This window comes from Leuciscus leuciscus (assembly GCF_965113295.1).
Source record: "Leuciscus leuciscus genome assembly, chromosome: 23".
Classification (NCBI taxonomy): Eukaryota; Metazoa; Chordata; class Actinopteri; order Cypriniformes; family Leuciscidae; genus Leuciscus; species Leuciscus leuciscus.
The window spans coordinates 33385153-33404894 of record NC_138747.1 but is presented as its reverse complement, the minus strand read 5'-3'; the positions used below and the strand labels follow the sequence as shown (position 1 = coordinate 33404894).

Sequence of the window (19742 nt, the reverse complement as noted above, 5' to 3'; positions counted from 1 at the left end):
AGTAACAAAAAAGACAAGTTTGCTGACAAGTCCGGTAAACAAATCTCTCCGATCGTAAAACCGGTGATACTGCACTGCGAATGATAGACAGATGACACTGTTCCCTGATGGAGGGATGATCATACTAACTCCACCAGAGATGCTGAGTGCGGGGGCATTATCAAGAAACGGCCGAAGACGCATCTTTTTATTTCCGGCAGCACTTGATCCAGTAACTCTCTCTCTCTCTCTCTCTCTCTCTCTCTCTCTCTCTCTATATACACTACCTTCAAAAGTTAGGGGTCAGTAAGATTTTTTTTTTTTTTTTAAGTATCTTCTGCTCACCAAGGCTGCATTTATTTGATGAAAACAAACAAACAAACAAAAAACAGTAATATTGTGAAATATTATGACAATTTAAAATGACTGTTAAAGTGTAATTTATTCCTGTAATCAAAGCTGAATGTTCAGCATCATTACTCCAGTCTTCAGTGTCACATGATCCTTCACAAATCACTCTAATATGATGATTTGATGCTCAAGAAACATTTATGATTATTATCAGTGTTGAAAACAGTTTTTTACATTTTTATTTCATGATGCTATGATGAATAGAAAGTTCAAAAGAACAGCATTTATCTGAAATCTAAAGCTTTTGTAACATTAAACACTACCGTTCAACAGTTTGGGGTCAGTAAGAATTTTAATTTTATTTTTGGGGGAAAGAAATAAAATAAATCAATACTTTTATTCATCAAGGATGAGTTAAACTGATCAAAAGTTACAGTAAAGACATTTATAATGTTAGAAAATATTCTATTTTAAATAAGTGCTGTTCTTTTGAACTTTCTATTCGTCAAAGAATTTTGGAAAAAAATGTGTACACAACTGTTTTCAACATTGATAATAATAATGAATGTTTCTTGAGCATCAAATCATCATATTAGAGTGATTTGTGAAGGATCATGTGACACTGAAGACTGGAGTAATGATGCTGAACATTCAGCTTTGATCACAGGAATATATTACAGTTTAAAATATATTAAAATAGAAAACAGTCGTTTTAAATTGTCATAATTTTTCACAATATTACTGTTTTTTAATTGTTTTTTTATCAAATAAATGCAGCCTTGATGAGAAGAAAGTACTTATTTTAAAAACATAAAAAAAATCTTACTGACCCCAAACTTTTGAACGGTAGTGTATATCATTACATGTTCTGCGTTAGATTAAACTGAGAAGGGTCATAGCACTTACATGTTGTTGTCCTACTGTTAGTTTTACTGCTATTGTTCTCATTTGTAAGTCGCTTTGGATAAAAGCGTATGCTAAATTAATAAATGTAAATGCATTATGACTTGTATGCCATAATTTCCACTTTTTAACATTTTAAGTAATATTTTCGACTTCTCTGTCATACTTATCATTTACAAAAGCATGATTGTTTTTCTTATGTGTTGGAAATGGGATTCCATAGTTTTCAGAATTAAACGTGAAATAAAATGTGTGAAACTAAAATTGTGTTTGTTTACATGTGTTTTCGGAACTTCACATCCGGTGACGGGGACTCTTATCTCCCACAATGCCTTGCTGTCTCTCTCTCTTCCGGTTGTCGTGCGCTTCGTGTGGCAGGTATTGAGTTTGTCTCCGTATCAAAATGAAATCTAAATGAATCCTCAGAAATGCAAACTCCTACTGGAACATCAGTCCAGTATCGTGTACAGTGACACTTATTAAGCAGCACTAGTGCAGTATTGAGCGCGAGCGGGCCGCTGTTGTGGAGTTTATAGTTTAGTTAGCCGTTAGCATAGCGTCCTGAGGAGGTTTAGCTAGTGTAAAGTTAACTGTCCTGCAGATCTGTGTTAGTTCTCTGTTCTCTAAACTGCTGTTTCTCTGTTAGCAGACACTGATCAGAAATGGCCAAGTCGAAGAATCACACCACACACAACCAGTGTAAGTGTTCGCCCGGTGTGTGTGTGTGTGTGTGTGTGTGAGAGAGATGTGATGCGATGCTGTGGAAGTTTTATTCCTCTGTGGATGTTTGTGTGTGAGTGATGTTGATGTTTGAATGTGTGCGAGAGAGATGCTGCGTGTGTGTGTGTGTGTGAGATGCTGTGGATGTTTGAGTGTGTGTGAGATGCTGTTGTTGATGTTTGAATGTGTGTGTGTGTGAGAGAGATATATGCTGTTGTTGATGATTGTGTGTGTGTGTGTGTGTGTGTGTGTGTGAGATGCTGTGGATGTTTGAGTGTGTGTGAGATGCTGTTGTTGATGTTTGAATGTGTGTGTGTGTGTGTGTGTGTTGTGTGTGTGAGAGAGATAAGCTGTTGTTGATGATTGTGTGTGTGTGTGTGTGTGTGTGTGTGTGTGTGTGTGTGTGTGTGTGTGAGAGATGCTGTGGATGTTTGAGTGTGTGTGAGATGCTGTTGTTGATGTTTGAATGTGTGTGTGTGTGTGAGAGATGTGGATGTTTTAATGACTCTCTCTCTCTCTGTGTGTGTGTGTGTGCAGCCCGTAAGTGGCACAGGAACGGCATCAAGAAGCCTCGATCTCAGCGTTACGAGTCTCTGAAAGGGGTAAGATGATGATGATGTCATCCAGCTGTTCCTCTGCACATCTGTAAGGCTTCAGTGTTTATGCTGAAGAACCTGATGCTCTCCGTCAGATGATCCTGGTGTTCAAAACGGGCAACTCTATTTATTTTTAATATTAGTGTCATATATCTGTTCTAGGCGTATAGTTGTTCGTGTTGCTCGAACAGTAGATCATGGAGCTTGCTACGCTGCGTCATGGGTTCGAGTCTCGGGCAATTGCAACACTGCGTCATGGTTCGAGTCTCGGGCGATTGCAACGTTGCGTCATGGGTTCGAGTCTCAGACGATTGCAACGCTGCGTCATGGGTTCGAGTCTCGGGCGATGGCAACACTGTGTCATGGGTTCGAGTCTCAGACGATTGCAACGCTGCGTCATGGGTTCGAGTCTCGGGCGATGGCAACACTGTGTCATGGGTTCGAATCTCAGACGATTGCAACGCTGCGTCATGGGTTCGAGTCTCGGGCGATGGCAACACTGTGTCATGGGTTCGAGTCTCAGACGATTGCAACGCTGCGTCATGGGTTCGAGTCTCGGGCGATGGCAACACTGTGTCATGGGTTCGAGTCTCGGGTGATGGCAACACTGCGTCAGGAGTTCGAGTCTCGAGCGATCGCATCACTGCGTTATGGGTTAGAGTCTCGGGCGATGGCAACACTGTCATGGGTTCGAGTCTCGGGCGATGGCAACACTGCGTCATGGGTTCGAGTCTCGGGTGATGGCAACACTGCGTCAGGAGTTCGAGTCTCGAGCGATCGCATCACTGCGTTATGGGTTAGAGTCTCGGGCGATGGCAACACTGTGTCATGGGTTCGAGTCTCGGGCGATCGCAACACTGCGTTATGGGTTCGAGTCTCGGGCGATCGCAACACTGCGTCATGGGTTCGAGTCTCGGGCGATGGCAACACTGCGTCGTGGTTTCGAGTCTCGGGCGATCGCAACACTGCATCATGGTTTCGAGTCTCGGGCGATGGCAACACTGAGTCATGGGTTCGAGTCTCGGGCGATTGCAACACTGCGTCATGGGTTCGAGTCTCGGGCGATGGCAACACTGAGTCATGGTTTCGAGTCTCGGGCGATGGCAACACTGAGTCATGGGTTCGAGTCTCGGGCGATGCAGAAGTGTGTTCATGCTCGGCTTCATCTGACGACACGCACTCAAATGATGTTACACTAAAGTAAACATAATACAACATTGATGTTCACATTGAAACAAGACGTGCACTTGCTTTGCTTTCTAATTAGATCCTATTAGAAAAATAATATAAATGTTTGAAAAGCACATGTCAGTCATCACGAGCCAATGGGAGACGACTGCGTGTTACTAAACTCCGCCCACTATGTTCTGGTGTTCAGCATAATCACAGTTTCCTGTGGGACTGTCGAGTTCCTCGTTGTGCTTCAGATCTGCTCCTCAGAGGCGCTTCATGAGGAGATCTGGACGGTCAGAGAGGGGTCAGAGTTCACCGTTCTGGAACTAAAACAGAAACTCTTAGTATCGGCCGATCTGATATCAGCAGTTTTTATAATCAGTGTAGAGTTTCTATACCTGTGATGAACTGATAATTACTCCTGTGTGTTAAACATCATTATAAAGAAAAAGAAATGGAATGATATGATCACAATCTGTCAAAATACTATTATAAACTAGTTGAACTTCAGCAGCAAAAGTTACTCTAGTAAAATCACGAGCACAACTGTACAAAATCTGAACATTCAGTGAAGATGGAGAAGTGTAGCACTAAACCTGTTACTCATTGCTCTTTATATTGTTGTAAAATACATTCATGAAAAACAAGTAAATATATTTATAATATATACTGTAAAATTAAAAGGCATTTATTGTACATGTGTAGCGCAGCGGATTAAAGAGGCAGCGATTATATCAATGCAATCTTTTATTGAACCTTTTCTTTTTAACCGTTTTAAATGTGCATGAAGAACAAGCGCTCTCCTCCAGTGATCTGACACACACCATACACCTTTACCTGTCCGAGAGGTTAAAGCGCAACTCTCGCCAAAATGCAACATTGGGTCTTTTTGTGAATCTACTCAAGGCAAACTTTCCTTTAAAAACATGATTAGAATGGAAACGCCACTTTTAAGTTTGACCGTATTTTCGTTTTCGGTCACATTGCCTTGTGAATGGGAGTGAATGGGAGAGCTTGGGAGTGAATGGGAGAGCTTGGGAGTGAATGGGAGAGCTTGGGAGTGAATGGGAGAGCTTGGGAGTGAATGGGAGAGCTTGGGAGTGAATGGGAATGCTTGGGCCACTGCAGTGATAGCATCAAACATCCCTATTTTTAAAACACTAATGCGGCTCGACACAACATGACACTGTGCTGGAAGTGTCACCAGCGGCTCTACACATGAACTCCAGCACTGAGAACAGTGTGTGTGTACACAGAGTTTACTAAAGAAGAGAGAGATTTTGTACGACTCACTGTCGCTGTTGTGGTTTCCGGCCGCCGGTGTTTTGTCAGTCAAAAGTAGTCGATCTCCGAATGCAGCGTAACAGAGGAGAGTAAAGATGGAAAGCTCCTAAAGCTCAGTTCCATATAAATAATTTGTTTTGTCGTTAGTGAAAATAAATATTGACCTTGTATTTGAAAAGGATCCTCATATAAGAAACTATATTCAAAATTCAGAGTCAGTTCATTCGCATTCGGAGATCGACTATTTTTGACTGTCAAAACACCGGCGGCCGGAAACCACAACAGCCACAGTGAGTCGTACAAAACCTTTCTCTTTAGTGAACTCTGTGTACACACACACTGTTCTCAGTGCTGGAGTTCATGTGTAGAGCCGCTGGTGACACGTCCAGCACAGTGTCATGTTGTGTCGAGCCGCATTAGTGTTTTAAAAATAGCGATTTTGTTGCTATCACTGCAGTGGCCCAAGCTCTCCCATTCACTCCCAAGCTCTCCCATTCACTCCCAAGCTCTCCCATTCACTCCCAAGCTCTCCCATTCACTCCCAAGCTCTCCCATTCACTCCCAAGCTCTCCCATTCACAAGGCAATTTGACCAAAAATGAAAATACGGTCAAACTTAAGTGGCGTTTCCATTCTAATCATGCTTGAACACGAATGTTTGACTCTGTTAATTAACAAAAATAGCCTAGGTTGCAATTTGGTGACAGTTACGCTTTAACACTGTGTGTGTGTGTCTACAACTATCTTTGTGAGGACCAGTTTGAGTGTTAGACCAGTGGAGTGAGAACAGAGAGTAAAGTGAGGACATGTTGGCCGGTCCTCAGTTTCTGAGAGCCTTTAAAGGCCTGTTTGATGGTCAAGACTTGGTTTTAGGGATAAGGTTATAGTGAGGTTAAAGCTGCAGTCGGCAAGTCTGGCAGATTGGGTCGATTAGCCAAAATTTTGAATGTTTACAACTAGGGATGCACCGATCCACATTTTTTCACTTCCGATCCGATCCCGATACCTGAATTTGGATATCGGCCGATACCGATACTATTCCGATACCAGAGCTGTGTTTGCTTTAATATTATTATTATCATTATTGTTTATTTTATATGATGCTGAAATAAAATCCTCTCAACAGGCAAGTATGATATGTAGGCCTACATATTTATGCATGTATGGTAAGTATAAGGTCAGAAAAGGAAGTCAGAAAAATCCTGTTAACAGGAAAAATCCCATTCTGAAAACAAATATGCAACTGTAGGTCATGTCAATATTTATTACATTCCCAAAATGTCAAATACTTGAGTCTTGAAATATAAGAAAAGTGCAAGTGTAAACATCTTACACACACACACACTATCTAAAGGGTGATCCTCGCTCCGATGCTGTAACTCTCTCGATGAATGCTCGATCAACATCAGCCATGTGCAAACAGACAAGCGGATTTCGCCTCAGACGCGCGTCAATTTCGCTTCAAACTTTTGCTTTTTACGAGCGTCAATTTCGCTCTGGGCGCGCGAATGGATTCAAAATATTCAAGCGTCCAACTAGACGCGGCAGACGCGAATTTGACGCGCTATTCGCGTTTGGTGTGAACGCACAGTAACGTGGTGCTTTTTTAAATGTTTGATTGCATTCGTTGTGTTGTACGACGCGAGGGAGCTTCAACGAGCTCTGAATTACGGCTTTGCAAACATTGCATTTTGCTGTCTTGCTCTGCGGTGTTTCCAGTGTGAAGAATTTCCACACAGCGGCCGCAAACTGCGGAATGGATTTCCTGAGCGGTGGCGTGTCTCATAACTCTGTGTCTCATTGAGCCGCGCCTCCGTTCAGGAAATCCATTCCGCAGTTTGCAGCCAGCTAGCAGACTAGCCGGCGGGAATCACTTTTGGAGTCATTTCAGCAGACAACGTTAAAGCGCAGACATGACTCAAGGATATCGGAAATCTCCGCAGGTTGGATCGGGAAAATCCGATACGTGAATAACGCTGGTATCGGTCCCGATACCGATACTGGATCGGATCGGCCCCATCCCTATTTACAACTCTCATGCCCCTCCCCACTACCAGCGAGCACCCTCCCATCGAGGTCGTGCTCGTCAGTGCGTCACTGTGCGTGTGTACCTGATTTTCTGTGAACGCGTCCGTCTCTTCAGCATCTATCAACACCATGGACTCGGAGGTAGGCTGCCCTGGCTAATCTATCCATAGATAGCAATAACCGAGGAATTGGAAGCTTGTTAGTAGATTCTCTCTCCGCCATCACGCTTCATGCAATCTCCAGGCGAACTTCAGGCGTGTGCATGTGATATTAACGTGCGCGAGTGAGGGGGATCTGTGGCGTGTGCACGACCTGTGATTGACAGTCAGATCTCACACCCCCCTGCGCTGATTGGACCTGATGAAGCGGGAGCGCTGGATTTTTGCAAAACAAATAACACGCTCCAGGTGGAGTTAGAAGCTCGGGTTTTTTTCTAAAACCATCTTATTTATGTTGTTCTGTCGGATTATAGTGTCGATTACACTGAATATGATCAAAAAAATTTGCCGACGGCAGCTTTAAGGGTCGGTTTAGGGTCAGGGGTCGGGTTAGGCACTTAGTTGTGATGGGTAAGGTTAGGGTAAGCGGCTAGAGAGTGCATTGTCAATGAATGTCCTCATAAAGATAGATGTACAAGAGTGTGTGTTCAGGAGCTTTAATGCATGTTTCTGTCACAGGTGGATCAGAAGTTTCTGAGGAACATGCGCTTTGCCAAGAAACACAACAAGAAGGGGGTGAAGACTATCGCACGGAAGGCGGCGGCGGCAGCGAAATAGTCGAGGAGTGCAGATGTTCTCATGAGGACTTTACACCAGACACAATAAAGCCATGCTTTGAGAACGCAGCGTCTCTGTCTCTCTGTATGAACACACTCGTCTAACTCAGCGTCTCTGTCTCTCTGTATGAACACACACTCGTCTAACGCAGCGTCTCTGTGTGAGCACACACTCTCTCTGCTGTATCTGGATCTTTCTCATGTTGATAGTCTGCTGTTCTCATGGAGCCTCGTATAAGATTAAGTGTTTGATTCAAGATAACGAGGCACATGAATAAAAAAAATCATGAAAAAAACATGAATCATTTGTAATAAACTGCAATATTCTTTCAACACACATTGAGAGACGGAATATGTTGGTCTAAAGAAAGAGATGTCAAATTTGCAATCACTCCCTCTTATTTTCCAAAACCTTTTTAAAAATGTTTTCTTGGTTATGTGAACGTTAAAGGTGCATTAAGCAAGATTCTGAGTTTTTGCAGAACTATGCCACCTCTGGCGGCAAGTGAAACTGCAGCCAAAGATGTGCAATCTCATGGACCACACGCACACGCACGAGCTGTTCATAACCAAAGGAGCATCAGCCGCAAATCTTTTGTTTACAATCATAATGTCTTCAGAGGTAATAAAGTTATAAATCTGCAAGTCATTTTAAATATGTGAAAGGAAAGGCAATTGAGTAAATTACACACTTATGTGTGAGGGAAAAACGGGGGTAGTAGAAAACTTCGTTTTTTATTTCCATATCTCTCCATGTTGAACTGTGTTATGTGTTTACTGTATCCACTTATGATTGTATTATTATGGAAACACGTTCATGAACAATATAAGTTGTTACTTTGTAAAAGCTCAAAGCACAGTCGGTCAAAAAAGTACACTCAATTGTCTCGAGGTAATAAACAATTAAATGGCACTATGACGTTACCATAAAAGCCAAACAGGCTAATCCGCCGAACATTTGAGGGGGTTTAGCCTGTTTTATTGATCTGCTAAGTAGCATATTCCAATAGCAATACATCCTAATTAAGCAGTAATTTGCTCAAAATTTGTGTCTATTTATCTAACTTATATATCAGCATTTTATATCACACTCAAGATATTTGAACTGTTTTAATCGAATAGCAAATCATTAAACTACATGTAGTGCAGATTTATTTAGTAGATATTTTGCCAGGGACAATACACACTGATGAACATTTATGTGAAATGTGTCAATACTTTTCAACTGCTGTCCCTGGGCAAGGTCACAGTAGTTCATACATTTATAAGACAAAAAAAGGGTAACTATACACAACATCTATACACTTCCCTATGTTTACTCTCGTCTTATTCCGACGAGTCCAATTTTGCCCTTTTGGTTGCACTAGAGACAAGTTTTTTTTTTTTTTTTTTTTGCGTGGAGTTTGCGTTGGTGTTTGAAATGAACTACAAGCCGGTCTCTTACAATCCATCTTCTACGGAGAATGCCGGCGAATACACAAACCTGCCAGACATAGCTATGTGAGCGTGCCGTGAACGCGCATGACGTCACGCCCAGTCTTATTTATTTTATTTTACAGGATTATAGAGACAATCTCAGTGATCAGAGAAGGGCTCATTCAGCCCATCAGGCAATTGTTTAAGCATGTATGGGTTAGAAAACGGGTATTTTTAACATGAAAAGTTGCTTAATGCACCTTTAAGGGAACATTACATGATGTTTTATTAAAGTTAGGGAGGAGCACGTCCAGATAATTAACACGAGTGGAGAGCACTCAGCAATCAACAATAAGAGGTGTATATATATTAAGCGGTCTCACCTCAGTCCATTGACAGTTTAGCAGCATCCCTCCACCACTCTTCTCCACACTTTTAGTCCTAAACACATACACACGGGGAGTACTCGGTTCAGGCCGAGCTCTGACTTTACTCTCTCTAATTGTATGTAAATGTAAGTGTGAACTCGTAAAATTGAGTCATTCTTCAAACATGGGAACGTTACTTTTGAACGTTCTGAAACCAGTAGCAACAATTTAAATTTTTAAAAAGGTTGGTATAAATGTTTTTGAGTAAATCTTTTAAGAACATTAATAGAACATCCCTTCAGTTATCTGTTATTTAATGTTGCTGGTTAAAATCTTTGAGAGAACCTTTACAGAACGTTCCCTGTTTGCTTGCAATGTTAATAACTGGAAACTTGTAACAGTCTCTGAAGAGTCTTGTCCAGATCACAGGCCCCAGCTGGAGAAGGGAATAGAAGTGAGCACAGTAAAATCCCTCGTCAGCTCTTTGATAAGTTGGGTGTCCGGGAACTGGCTCGTTTAAAATTTGGATTTCGTTGGAGTAGGAGCTCTACTTTATAATGGGCAGTGGGGATTTCTTTAAGACTGCAAGGAAAGCTCAGCTTCCCCTTTAATGTAAAAAAATGAATTGTCAAATATGTACTATTGTTGTTGTGTTTATGTACTTGTCAGGAGATGGCGCTGTAGTCCACATGTTGTTACCTATAAAAGGTGTAGAGTAAGAATGGAAGTTGTTGCACCTGCTGCCTAATCATGTAAACGCCGGGCACTGTTGTATTGCTTGTAGGTTTGAATAAACCTTGAAGAAGTAAGAAACTTTCTTGTCTTCATGATTACCAGGACTTAGACATAACAAATTGGCGACGAGGATTTTGCTGTTCTACATGAAAGATGTCTGCTGTTGCTTCTTTTCCTACGCCATTCTTACCATGTCCGGGTGAGCTGTCTATTCCTTTTGCCGTCTGGTTAAAGATGTTTGAGAATTAATTGTCGTAAATGCATCAGGAGATGACTGGTCAGTAGGCAAGACGAGCTTTGTTTCTTCATTGCTTGGGAACAGAAAGGTCAGAGACTATTCTATACTTTACCAAACAATGGAGGATGCTATTGAGACTTTGAAACTACACTTTATTCCTCGACGTAATGTTGTGTCTGAGCGTCATGCATTCAGTAAACCAATTCAAGCAGCAGGGGAAACAATCCTGCAGTATGGTGCTTCTCTTCGGGACTTAGCCACCACATGTGAGTTTGCATCTAATAATGATGAAATGTTGCGAGATCAATTAGTGGAGAATGTAAACAGTCATCGTATTAGAGAACGTCTGCTATTAGAGACTGATTTGACTTGGAGGCTGCTGGTGAACAAGCAACATTTTTTTCAAATCAGACTTCAGTGCCTGTGCAAGCAATACAAGCAACAAGTGTGACTGCTGTTGATCGTTACAAAAGAAAATCACCTTTGAAACCTCTGTCTGTGCCTTCAAAGTCTTTTGCTACTTCCTTGGCTCGTGCATGTTATCGATGTGGATCTACAAAACATCTTGCAAATGATTCCAGATGTCCTGCAGTTTCTGTAAAGTGCAATAATTGTCAAAAGTTGGGACATTTTTCAAGAGAGTGTCGTTCACAGCAAACACGTTCTGTACATGAGATTGAACTGCCCGAGCTTCAGATTCTTTACATGCATGATTCAGTATCTAATAAGATAAAGTGTACTACTACTATCATGACTGCATCAGCCTCTGTACCTGTGGAGTTGATTGTGGATTCTGGATCTTCCGTTTCCATTCTGCCAAAATCTGTGTATGAAAAACACTTTAAACAAGACTCTTTGCTGCCTCCTTCTGTTAAATTGGTGACGTATTCAAGAGATCCAATACCAGTGCTTGGTTGTCTACCTGTTACTGTTACCAGAGATGATATGAACTGTAATGTGTCAATCTTCATAGTTGAATGTGGAACTGCTCTTCTTGGAATGGATTTAATTAATGGATTGCATCTCAAGTTTGAAGGTTCTTCCATACTTCCAGGATCGGCTCAGTCTTCAGCCCCTGTAATGCGACTTTCTGCTTCTGTGCCTGTTACTAAGCTAGGATGTGCATAAGGTAAAGACTTCTTCAGTGGTGAAACCTGTACGTCAGAAACTTTGACGGTTGCCGTTATCTGTTCGAAATGCTGTCAGTGATGAACTTCAACGCCTTCTTGACTTGGGTGTTATTGAACGAGTGGATGCATCACCGTGGATTTCTCCAATTGTAGTTGTTCAGAAGAAGACCGGTGGTATTCGCATGTGTTTAGACCAAATAAAGCTATTGTTGCGGACAGTTATCCTTTCACCCATATTGATGAGATTATGTCTATGCTGCGTGGAGCAACTGTCTTTTCTACAATTGATTTAGAGAATGCTTATTTCCAGCTTTTGTTACATGAAGAAAGTTGTGATCTGACTGCATTCATCACCCATGAAGGACTATTCAGATTCTGTCGAGTACCTTATGGCCTTGCTTCAGCTCCATCTGCCTTTCAGAAAATGCTAGCTACTGTACTACAAGGATTGCCAAACGTAGCCAATTATCTGGATGATGTCATTGTCTGGGGACACACAAAAAGTGAACATGAAAAAAGTTGAATGATTCAAAATGTCACTTTAATAAAATCAGTTTGCGCTTCTTTGGTCATACTGTATCTGCACAGGGTATTTACCCAGATGAGGATCATCTTAGTGCAATGCTTCATGCTCCTGTTCCTAAAGATGCACATCAGCTCCGTTCCCTTCTTGGATTGTTGTCATGGTACAATAAATTCATTCCAAATTTCGCTACAGTTGTAGAACCATTGCATGCTTGCATCAGACAAGGTTCTGAGTTCAGATGGTCAGATGAGGCTCAGAAGAGTTTCAGTACTGTAAAGGAGTTGTTACTCCAAAGCCCTGCTTTAGCATTGTTTGACCCTAACTTGCCCACTGTCGTTTCAACGGATGCATCAGATTATGGACTAGGTGCTGTATTCTCTCAAATTCATGAAAACAACACAGAGCTCATTGTTGCATTTGCTTCAAGAACATTGTCTACTGCGGAACGCAAATATTCAACGATTGAAAAGGAAGCTTTAGCATGTGTCTGGGCTGTTGAAAAATGGAGAACTTACCTCTGGGGTCGAAAATTTCTTCTATGTACGGATCATCAGGCCTTGACAGTTCTCCTCTCCTCTAAAGGCACAGATCACGCTGGAATGTGGATCGCGCGTTGGGCAGAGCGACTCTTGTGTTTTAACTATGAGGTGAATTATTATTATCCTGGCTCTCAAAACCAGGTTGCTGATTATCTTTCAAGCCTACCCTTGCCTGCTTCTGATGAGGATTTTTCCGATACTGAACCGGAGTTTGTTGCATTTTTGTCTTCTGAAATGTCTGCTGTGTCTCCAACTGAATTTGCTTTTGCCTCTGCATCATACTTAGAAAGGACTGCATTACGTGCTCAGATTGTTTGTGGATGGCCTTCTTCATCAGCTGCTGTGGGGGTTGTTCTACATCCATATTTTCAAGTATGTCATGAACTTGCTGTGCAAAAGGACTATGTGTTTAGAGGGTCACGTCTTGTTGTTCATGTTGCATTGCGATGTGTCTTGGTGAATCTGGCACATGATGGTCATCAAGGAATAGTGCGTACGAAACAGCGCATTCGTGAACTTTACTGGTGCGGACCTGCGCCTAGACATGAGCACAACGCATGATGTAGTCAGCCGGATCCGGGCCATATCCAGATCAGATGGAGGACCTGCGCCTAGACACGACCACAACGCATGATGTAGTCAGCCGGATCCGGGCCATATCCAGATCAGATGGAGGACCTGCGCCTAGACACGACCACAACGCATGATGTAGTCAGCCGGATCCGGGCCATATCCAGATCAGATGGAGGACCTGCGCCTAGACACGACCACAAAGCATCCCTGAAGTGTCAGCAGAGATTGTGTCAACTAGACTCTCCCCTGTGAAGGCCTCATCGACACGATAGCCATCGGCACTGATCCTCAACAAACTCTTTTCCATACCGGCGTGACTTCGTTACCTAAACTTACCTAAACACCAAAAAAAAACAGTATGGTGTTTACCAAACAAAATATGAAGGTGTCACATTCTAATGTGTTCCTTACAGGACAGGAGCTTGATATTGTTAATGAATTCAAGTTTTTAGGAGTCATATATGAATCCAGCCTAACATTCAAACCTCATATAAAAATGTATATTTCTTGACACCAAAGCTGTCAAGTTGTTCTTACATACTATGATTTTTTTTCACATATTGAGTATTGTTTTATAAATTGGTTATTAATTAGTATATCTACTCTTAAAAGCATTGAATCTCTATTTAAGAAAGCCATAAAAACTTTTGATAAAAAGGCATTGTCATTTCACCATTGCGATTGTTTTAGAGAGACATACATTTTTAAGCTTTGACAATTTCAAACGTTTCAAGTATGCTTGTTTGGTATATAAAATGTTACATAATCTTGCCCCTCCCCTCCGCTGCATGTTTTTTTCCAAATTGTACACAGGTCTCTGTAAAAGGGGACTGTGTGATACCATTTAGACACACCACTTTTGGACAAGACGTATTGTCAATAATAGGCGGTAAACTGTGGAATAGCTTGCCCCTTCCAATAAGAGAGTGTCCTACATTCAACACCTTTAAAACTCACTTAAAACAGTGGCTCTTAGAGAACCAGAGATGTGCTCACTTTTAACTGTCACACATTTATCACCCATACACTTTCACTGTTAAATTAAATGCAGTATAGAGGTGGATGAGCAATGTTTTTGTCATCATGCATTTTTGTTTGTTTTGTCAATGTATACAATATTGTTTTGTTATAATGAATGAGTGCTGTATGATTGTTGGCTGCTTATGTTAGTCTTATGTTACCGGCCTAGGGACTGCAGATGAAAAGAAGTCATTTTTTTACTAATTCTGGCATAGTTACATGGTGCATTTTTATACAGGGTTCCCACGGGTCATGGAATTTCTGGAATGTCATGGAATTTTAAAAGGTCTATTCCAGACATTGAAAGTCAGGGAATTTTATATATTTTTTGTCCAAGTCATGGAATATCATGGAATTTAGTTTGTTGCTTTAAATTTTAGTTTCCATTTATCAAAATGTAATTTTTCTATACCGATTTTTTTTTTTTTTTTTTGCGCTGTTTCACACATCTTTCTGTATTGTTGTGCTTAGGCTATTTTGAGCACCATATTTATTCCCTTCCCGCTCAACTGGAAATCACTTAGTTAACAGGTACAGGTGACTGCATTCGACTAAGGCAAACATGCCAGGAAAATGTAAATTTCAAGAGCTTTGGCTACAAAATGAACAATTTAAAGACTGGGGGCCCTATCTTGCACCCAGCGCAATTGACTTTGTACACCGACTTTGTTGCACCCGCGCAAAGCAGACTTTTCCCTCCACAGAAGCATGTCGGTAAGTTAGGAAATACACTTGCGCTCCCGGGGGCGGTTCAGCGCAAAGAGGAGGCGTGTTCCGGCGCAAACGTTCCTTCATGCTATTTTGCAGGTTTAGAAAACAATTGCGGCACTAACCAGGAAAAAATTTTTTAAAGTCAGTGGCGCGTTGCGCATGTTATTCATTTGCTATTTTAAGGGCGCATGCTTGGCCATAATCAATGTAGCGTGTGCCCAACGCGCACTTTGATTCTCTCATCTACACAGAAGCAGCCGTTTTCATTTTTGCAAATCATACATTATTACGATAGATAGAATAGAATAGAATAGAATAGAATAGAATAGAATGAGGCATTTATATAGCGCTTTCATATGTACTACTGTACACCCAAAGCGCTTTACAATCATATCAGGGGATCTCTCCTCAACCACCACCAGTGTAGATAGATAGATAGACAGACAGACAGACAGACAGACAGACAGACATACAGACCGACAGACAGACAATTTATTATAAAAGCATGTATCTAGCTTACACATTTACCCAAATTATCATACGCCTGTTTAACCGAAGTTAATTTGGGTGGGTTTCTCCATCCCCAATGTCCCTGACGAGAATGTCGGTCTCCTCGGCTGTGAACCGCTGCTGGCGCGCGTCTGGCAAATCCGCCGTTATAATAGGAATCCGCTTTAGAACAAGCTCGTCTGCTCTTAAAGGGAATGTGAGATGTCGCTCTGATTGGTTTATTTCACGTTACGCCCAAACCACACCTATGAATAATGAAGCTACTTCAGACCAACCCATTTTAGATTTGCGCCAGTGTGAGACACAAGCCGCATTTCCATTACCCTTCAAATTGCGCAAATTGAAATTGCGAATTGAAAATACGCAGAATGGAAACACTTCAATTTCGCAAAAACTCCCGTTTATCACAAAAAAGTTTTTACGCTCTCATGAGGTGGTTTTTCAGGCAATTCGAAAAAGGAATATTCTGGGATATATGTAAACCTACCAACATCCATTGCCATGGTTTTTGGAATGACTTCGCGAGAGGGATCGTTTGTCATGTGAAAAGGCAGTATTCTAGTCGTGGTGTAGTATAATACTGTGTATTAAGCCGCACTAACTTTAGACCTAGTATACAATTAGGATTATAATGGTAAATAAAGTTTGAAATTGGTTGGATTTAAAACACTGTCTGTGGCTGTTTTTTGTCTGCTCGGTGCTCCGCAAAACAGCGGCCTGTTTTGCCGTTCATTATAGGTCATGGAAATTCATCTTTTTAGTCAGTGAAAGTCAGGGAATTTGACATTTGGTTTAGAGTGGGAACCCTGTTTATATAACAATGTTCATGAATATGCATGGTCCCTATCAAATAAATCAATAAATACTTCAATCTTCAAGGTTGCAACCACTGCTGTCTTGTCAATTTGGGGACGCATCTGTCCGTGACCCAAGTGGAAGCCCAGATACCTAACCTCTACGCGCCCAATTGCACACTTCTTCGGGTTGGCCGTTAGCCCCGGCCACTCTCAGCGATCTCAGGATGGCACGCAAATGCCCCATATGATGCTGCCAGTCGTTACTATAGATGATAATGTCATCCAAGTAGGCAGCGGCATATGCAGCATGCGGACATAGAAATGAATCCATGAGATGCTGGAAAGTGGCCAGTGCCTCAAACAGCCCGAAAGGAAGGGTAACAAATTGGTGTAATCCAAACGGCATCGTAAAGGCTGTTTTTTCTTTGGATAAAGGCGTTAAGAGGATTTGCCAATATCCCTTTCTTAAATCCAGTGTCAAATAAAAACGAGCTGTACCCAGCCGATTTCGACACAGCATTCACCTTGCGATAATTAACACAGAACCGGACCGAGCCGTCCGTTTTAGGCACTAAAACTATCGGGCTGGCCCAATCACTGTATGATTCCTCAATCACTCCCATTTCTAGCATAGCCTCTAATTCAGCCTGAACCACTTTCTTTTTATGTTCAGGTAACCTATACTGCTGGCTGCAAACTACTACCCCTCCACTCTGTCTCAGTGTGGTGCTGAGTGAGGTTTGTTCGGCCGGGTAGGGGCGAAAACACATCTGAAAAATCTTTGTGCAACTGGGCTTTGTCAGTGATCTGCAAGGGCGAGAGGGGATCTCATCCTGGACCAGAGCGAAGGATGTGATTTTAGTGTTCACTTCTGGGCCGAGATCCTCCTCCCCACGCACTGCCACTGCCAGCATCACTGACTCCGCCTCGCTCCATTTTTTTAAGGAGATTGAGGTGGTAAATTTGATGTGCTCCGCTCCTATCGAATTACCTCATAATTGAGATCCCACACTCGTCGTGTGACCTCAAAAGGTGCTTTAATTTTGAGCTAGAAGTTGGGAGTAATATCAGTACTTTTTCTACTGGTGTAAATTGGCTCAGTTTAGTTCCCCGGTGGTATAGCCGGCTCTGTCTGTCCTGGGCCTGTATCAAATTCTCCATGGAGAGCCGCCCCAAAGTGTGGAGTTTTGTTCTCAGGTCCATTACATAAAATGACACTAATTCAATCAATAATCTTCTCAGTGTTCGTCAGTTTAACAGTTCGTCAGCAGTTTCTCTCTGCTCCAGCCATGCTTGCGAGTCCCAGTTTGTCTCTCTCCCGTTCCTCATTTCCTGTTGGTATTTATCCTGTCTCTCCACCCCAATTACTGAAACAAGAGACAGGTGTTTATCATTTGATCTTGACCTGCTTACCTGCCGCTCGTCCTCCGGCTCTCTCTCTCGTTGCAGACCTCACTAATCTCCCCTCGCCACACTCTCCATTCTGTCTCTGATGGAGTTCTGGTTCCTTGCCACTGTCGCCTTTGGCTTTTGGCTGCTTAGTTGGGGATACTTAATATTCAAAAATATAATTGATCTGTCTGCATTGACACCATTATATGAGAAATGAAAGCTTTAGCATAAGTTTTGCCAGGAAGACTTAATTACTACGTCACTTATTACCTTCACATCTATCCAATCATGTCCTAAAGGCCCGTACACACCGGGACGAATATCGGCGCGCGTTATTCGCCAGCGTTTTTCAACGCGTTTTTTGTGTTCACACCCAAGCGATTTTCGCTGACGATGAGCCGAGTGAACATGCAAATTCATTCCCTGACATTAGATGGCGCTTAATGTAAAACAGAAATACAATACCACTCCATAACAGTCTATACTCTGCAATACCACTCCATAACAGTTCTCTTTTAACAAGATTTTTGTAGTCGCTGTCGCGTTTGTCATATAGTTCTTTATTTCCGACACCAACAGCTCTACATTCATCTTGCATTGCATCTTCCTCGTCATTTCTTCCCGGCAGTGTCTGTCTATGGGCAGTGTAGACCATAGACATGTATAGAAAGGCTAGATGGCTCAAGGCGGAGTCAGCTGTGTCGTCACTTGGCGGCCATCTTAGGTCAGGAGACTGCGCTGCTGCTCCCTGCTGCTGTGGACGGAAGGTGAGTGACATACGCCAACTAAAATGCTCGTAACTTGCTGAATTCTTGACGGATTTACAAACGGTTTGGTTTATTACAAACCTTATTAACGTGGCTATGATTTGTGCTGATGCCGTTTGTGGCTATAATTTTTCACAAGTATGCAGTTAAATAGCCGCATCCCTGACGTTTATGACACACCAAGCCGTTTGAAAATCGGTTGAAAATTGAGCAAAATATAGTTATTTCAGCACTACATGCACAATAGACTTTAATGTTATAACTGGACGAGCGGACCTGTCCTAAGATGGCCGCCGTGTGACGTCGTCGGGTCCCATTGGCTCTCAGCGCCGGTAAGCTATCTAGCCTTTCTATACATGTCTATGGTGTAGACGCTACTTGGCGTATATCTTCTTCGCTGTTACGTATGTGTGCTCGGCAAGACCGTTTTGTGTTTGAGCGCCCCCAAGTTGTGTTTTACTGTAACTTCAGAAGCTCCAGACACGTGAGCAAAAGCGCCAATCTCATTGGTCGGATAGTTTTTGACGCGGCGCGTCAAACCAAAAAAACGAACCCGAGGCGTTTAAAAAAAAATTACGCTTTTACGCGTGCCGTTTTTCGCGTCGGTGTGCACACTCACATTGGCGCCCTTTATTTAGTCATGAGGCGTTAAACGTCGGCGAATATCGCGCGCGAAATTCGTCCCGGTGTGTACAGGCCTTAATACTTGCTTTATAAAAGATCGGTCCTTACACAGGTTTGAGTTCGCAGATCCTGACGCAAATGATTACCTCCACCTTCCCCACCAGCACCAGGATGGTCCTGTTCATTCCTCCCGGGGGTCGGCTGCGCTCCGCCTTCATCTTCAGGCGGGACATGCAGATCCGCTACCCTCGGATTATGCAATACGGACGGGGTCTACACCAAAGAACTTTATAAATAATTGCTTGCGGGGCTGTCAGTAAATTAATACTTTGTTGCATCATTCGAGTCTTTCTGGTAGAACTGAACTGAGCTGGACGATGACATCACTTTTTCCTCCAGAACGGCTATATATATAAATCAACTAAATTAATAACTTTTTTACAACAAGAATTAACCATCCCTGACCTTACTTAAGCTGGACTATGACACTATTTTCTTCAAGATCTGCTGTACAGCAGAAACAAACTTTGTTGCATTATTTTCCAGTTATCTCTATAAAGCTGCTTTGAAACACTCTGTACTGTAAAA

General features: G+C 42.2%; 2 protein-coding genes and 1 long non-coding RNA gene across 4 annotated transcripts; 2 read left to right on the top strand and 1 right to left on the bottom strand.

Moving 5' to 3' along the window:
- Nucleotides 1-1540: 1540 nt before the first annotated feature.
- Nucleotides 1541-7873, top strand: rpl29 (ribosomal protein L29). Of its 2 annotated transcripts, none has more exons than XM_082155059.1 (4): nt 1541-1611; nt 1883-1932; nt 2491-2555; nt 7711-7873. In XM_082155059.1, the coding sequence occupies exons 2-4, from the start codon at nt 1896-1898 to the stop codon at nt 7807-7809; spliced, it is 201 nt and encodes a 66-aa protein (XP_082011185.1). In that variant the 5' UTR covers nt 1541-1611; nt 1883-1895; the 3' UTR covers nt 7810-7873. The 2 variants fall into 2 exon arrangements, with proteins under 2 accessions (XP_082011185.1, XP_082011184.1); XM_082155058.1 differs by having other exon boundaries at nt 1880-1932.
- LOC309487409 (uncharacterized protein) lies at nt 2896-7745 on the top strand (the record flags this gene model as incomplete). Its single annotated transcript, XM_082155057.1, has 2 exons — nt 2896-5885; nt 7550-7745. One exon carries the CDS (start codon nt 2896-2898, stop codon nt 3751-3753), a length of 858 nt encoding a protein of 285 aa, XP_082011183.1. The 3' UTR covers nt 3754-5885; nt 7550-7745.
- Nucleotides 7716-8754, bottom strand: LOC309487411. Its single transcript, XR_014201841.1, has 2 exons — nt 7948-8754; nt 7716-7909 (listed from the first exon to the last, which is right to left on the bottom strand). It is a non-coding gene; the product is annotated as an uncharacterized lncRNA (long non-coding RNA).
- Between the last annotated feature and the right edge of the window lie 10988 nt (nt 8755-19742).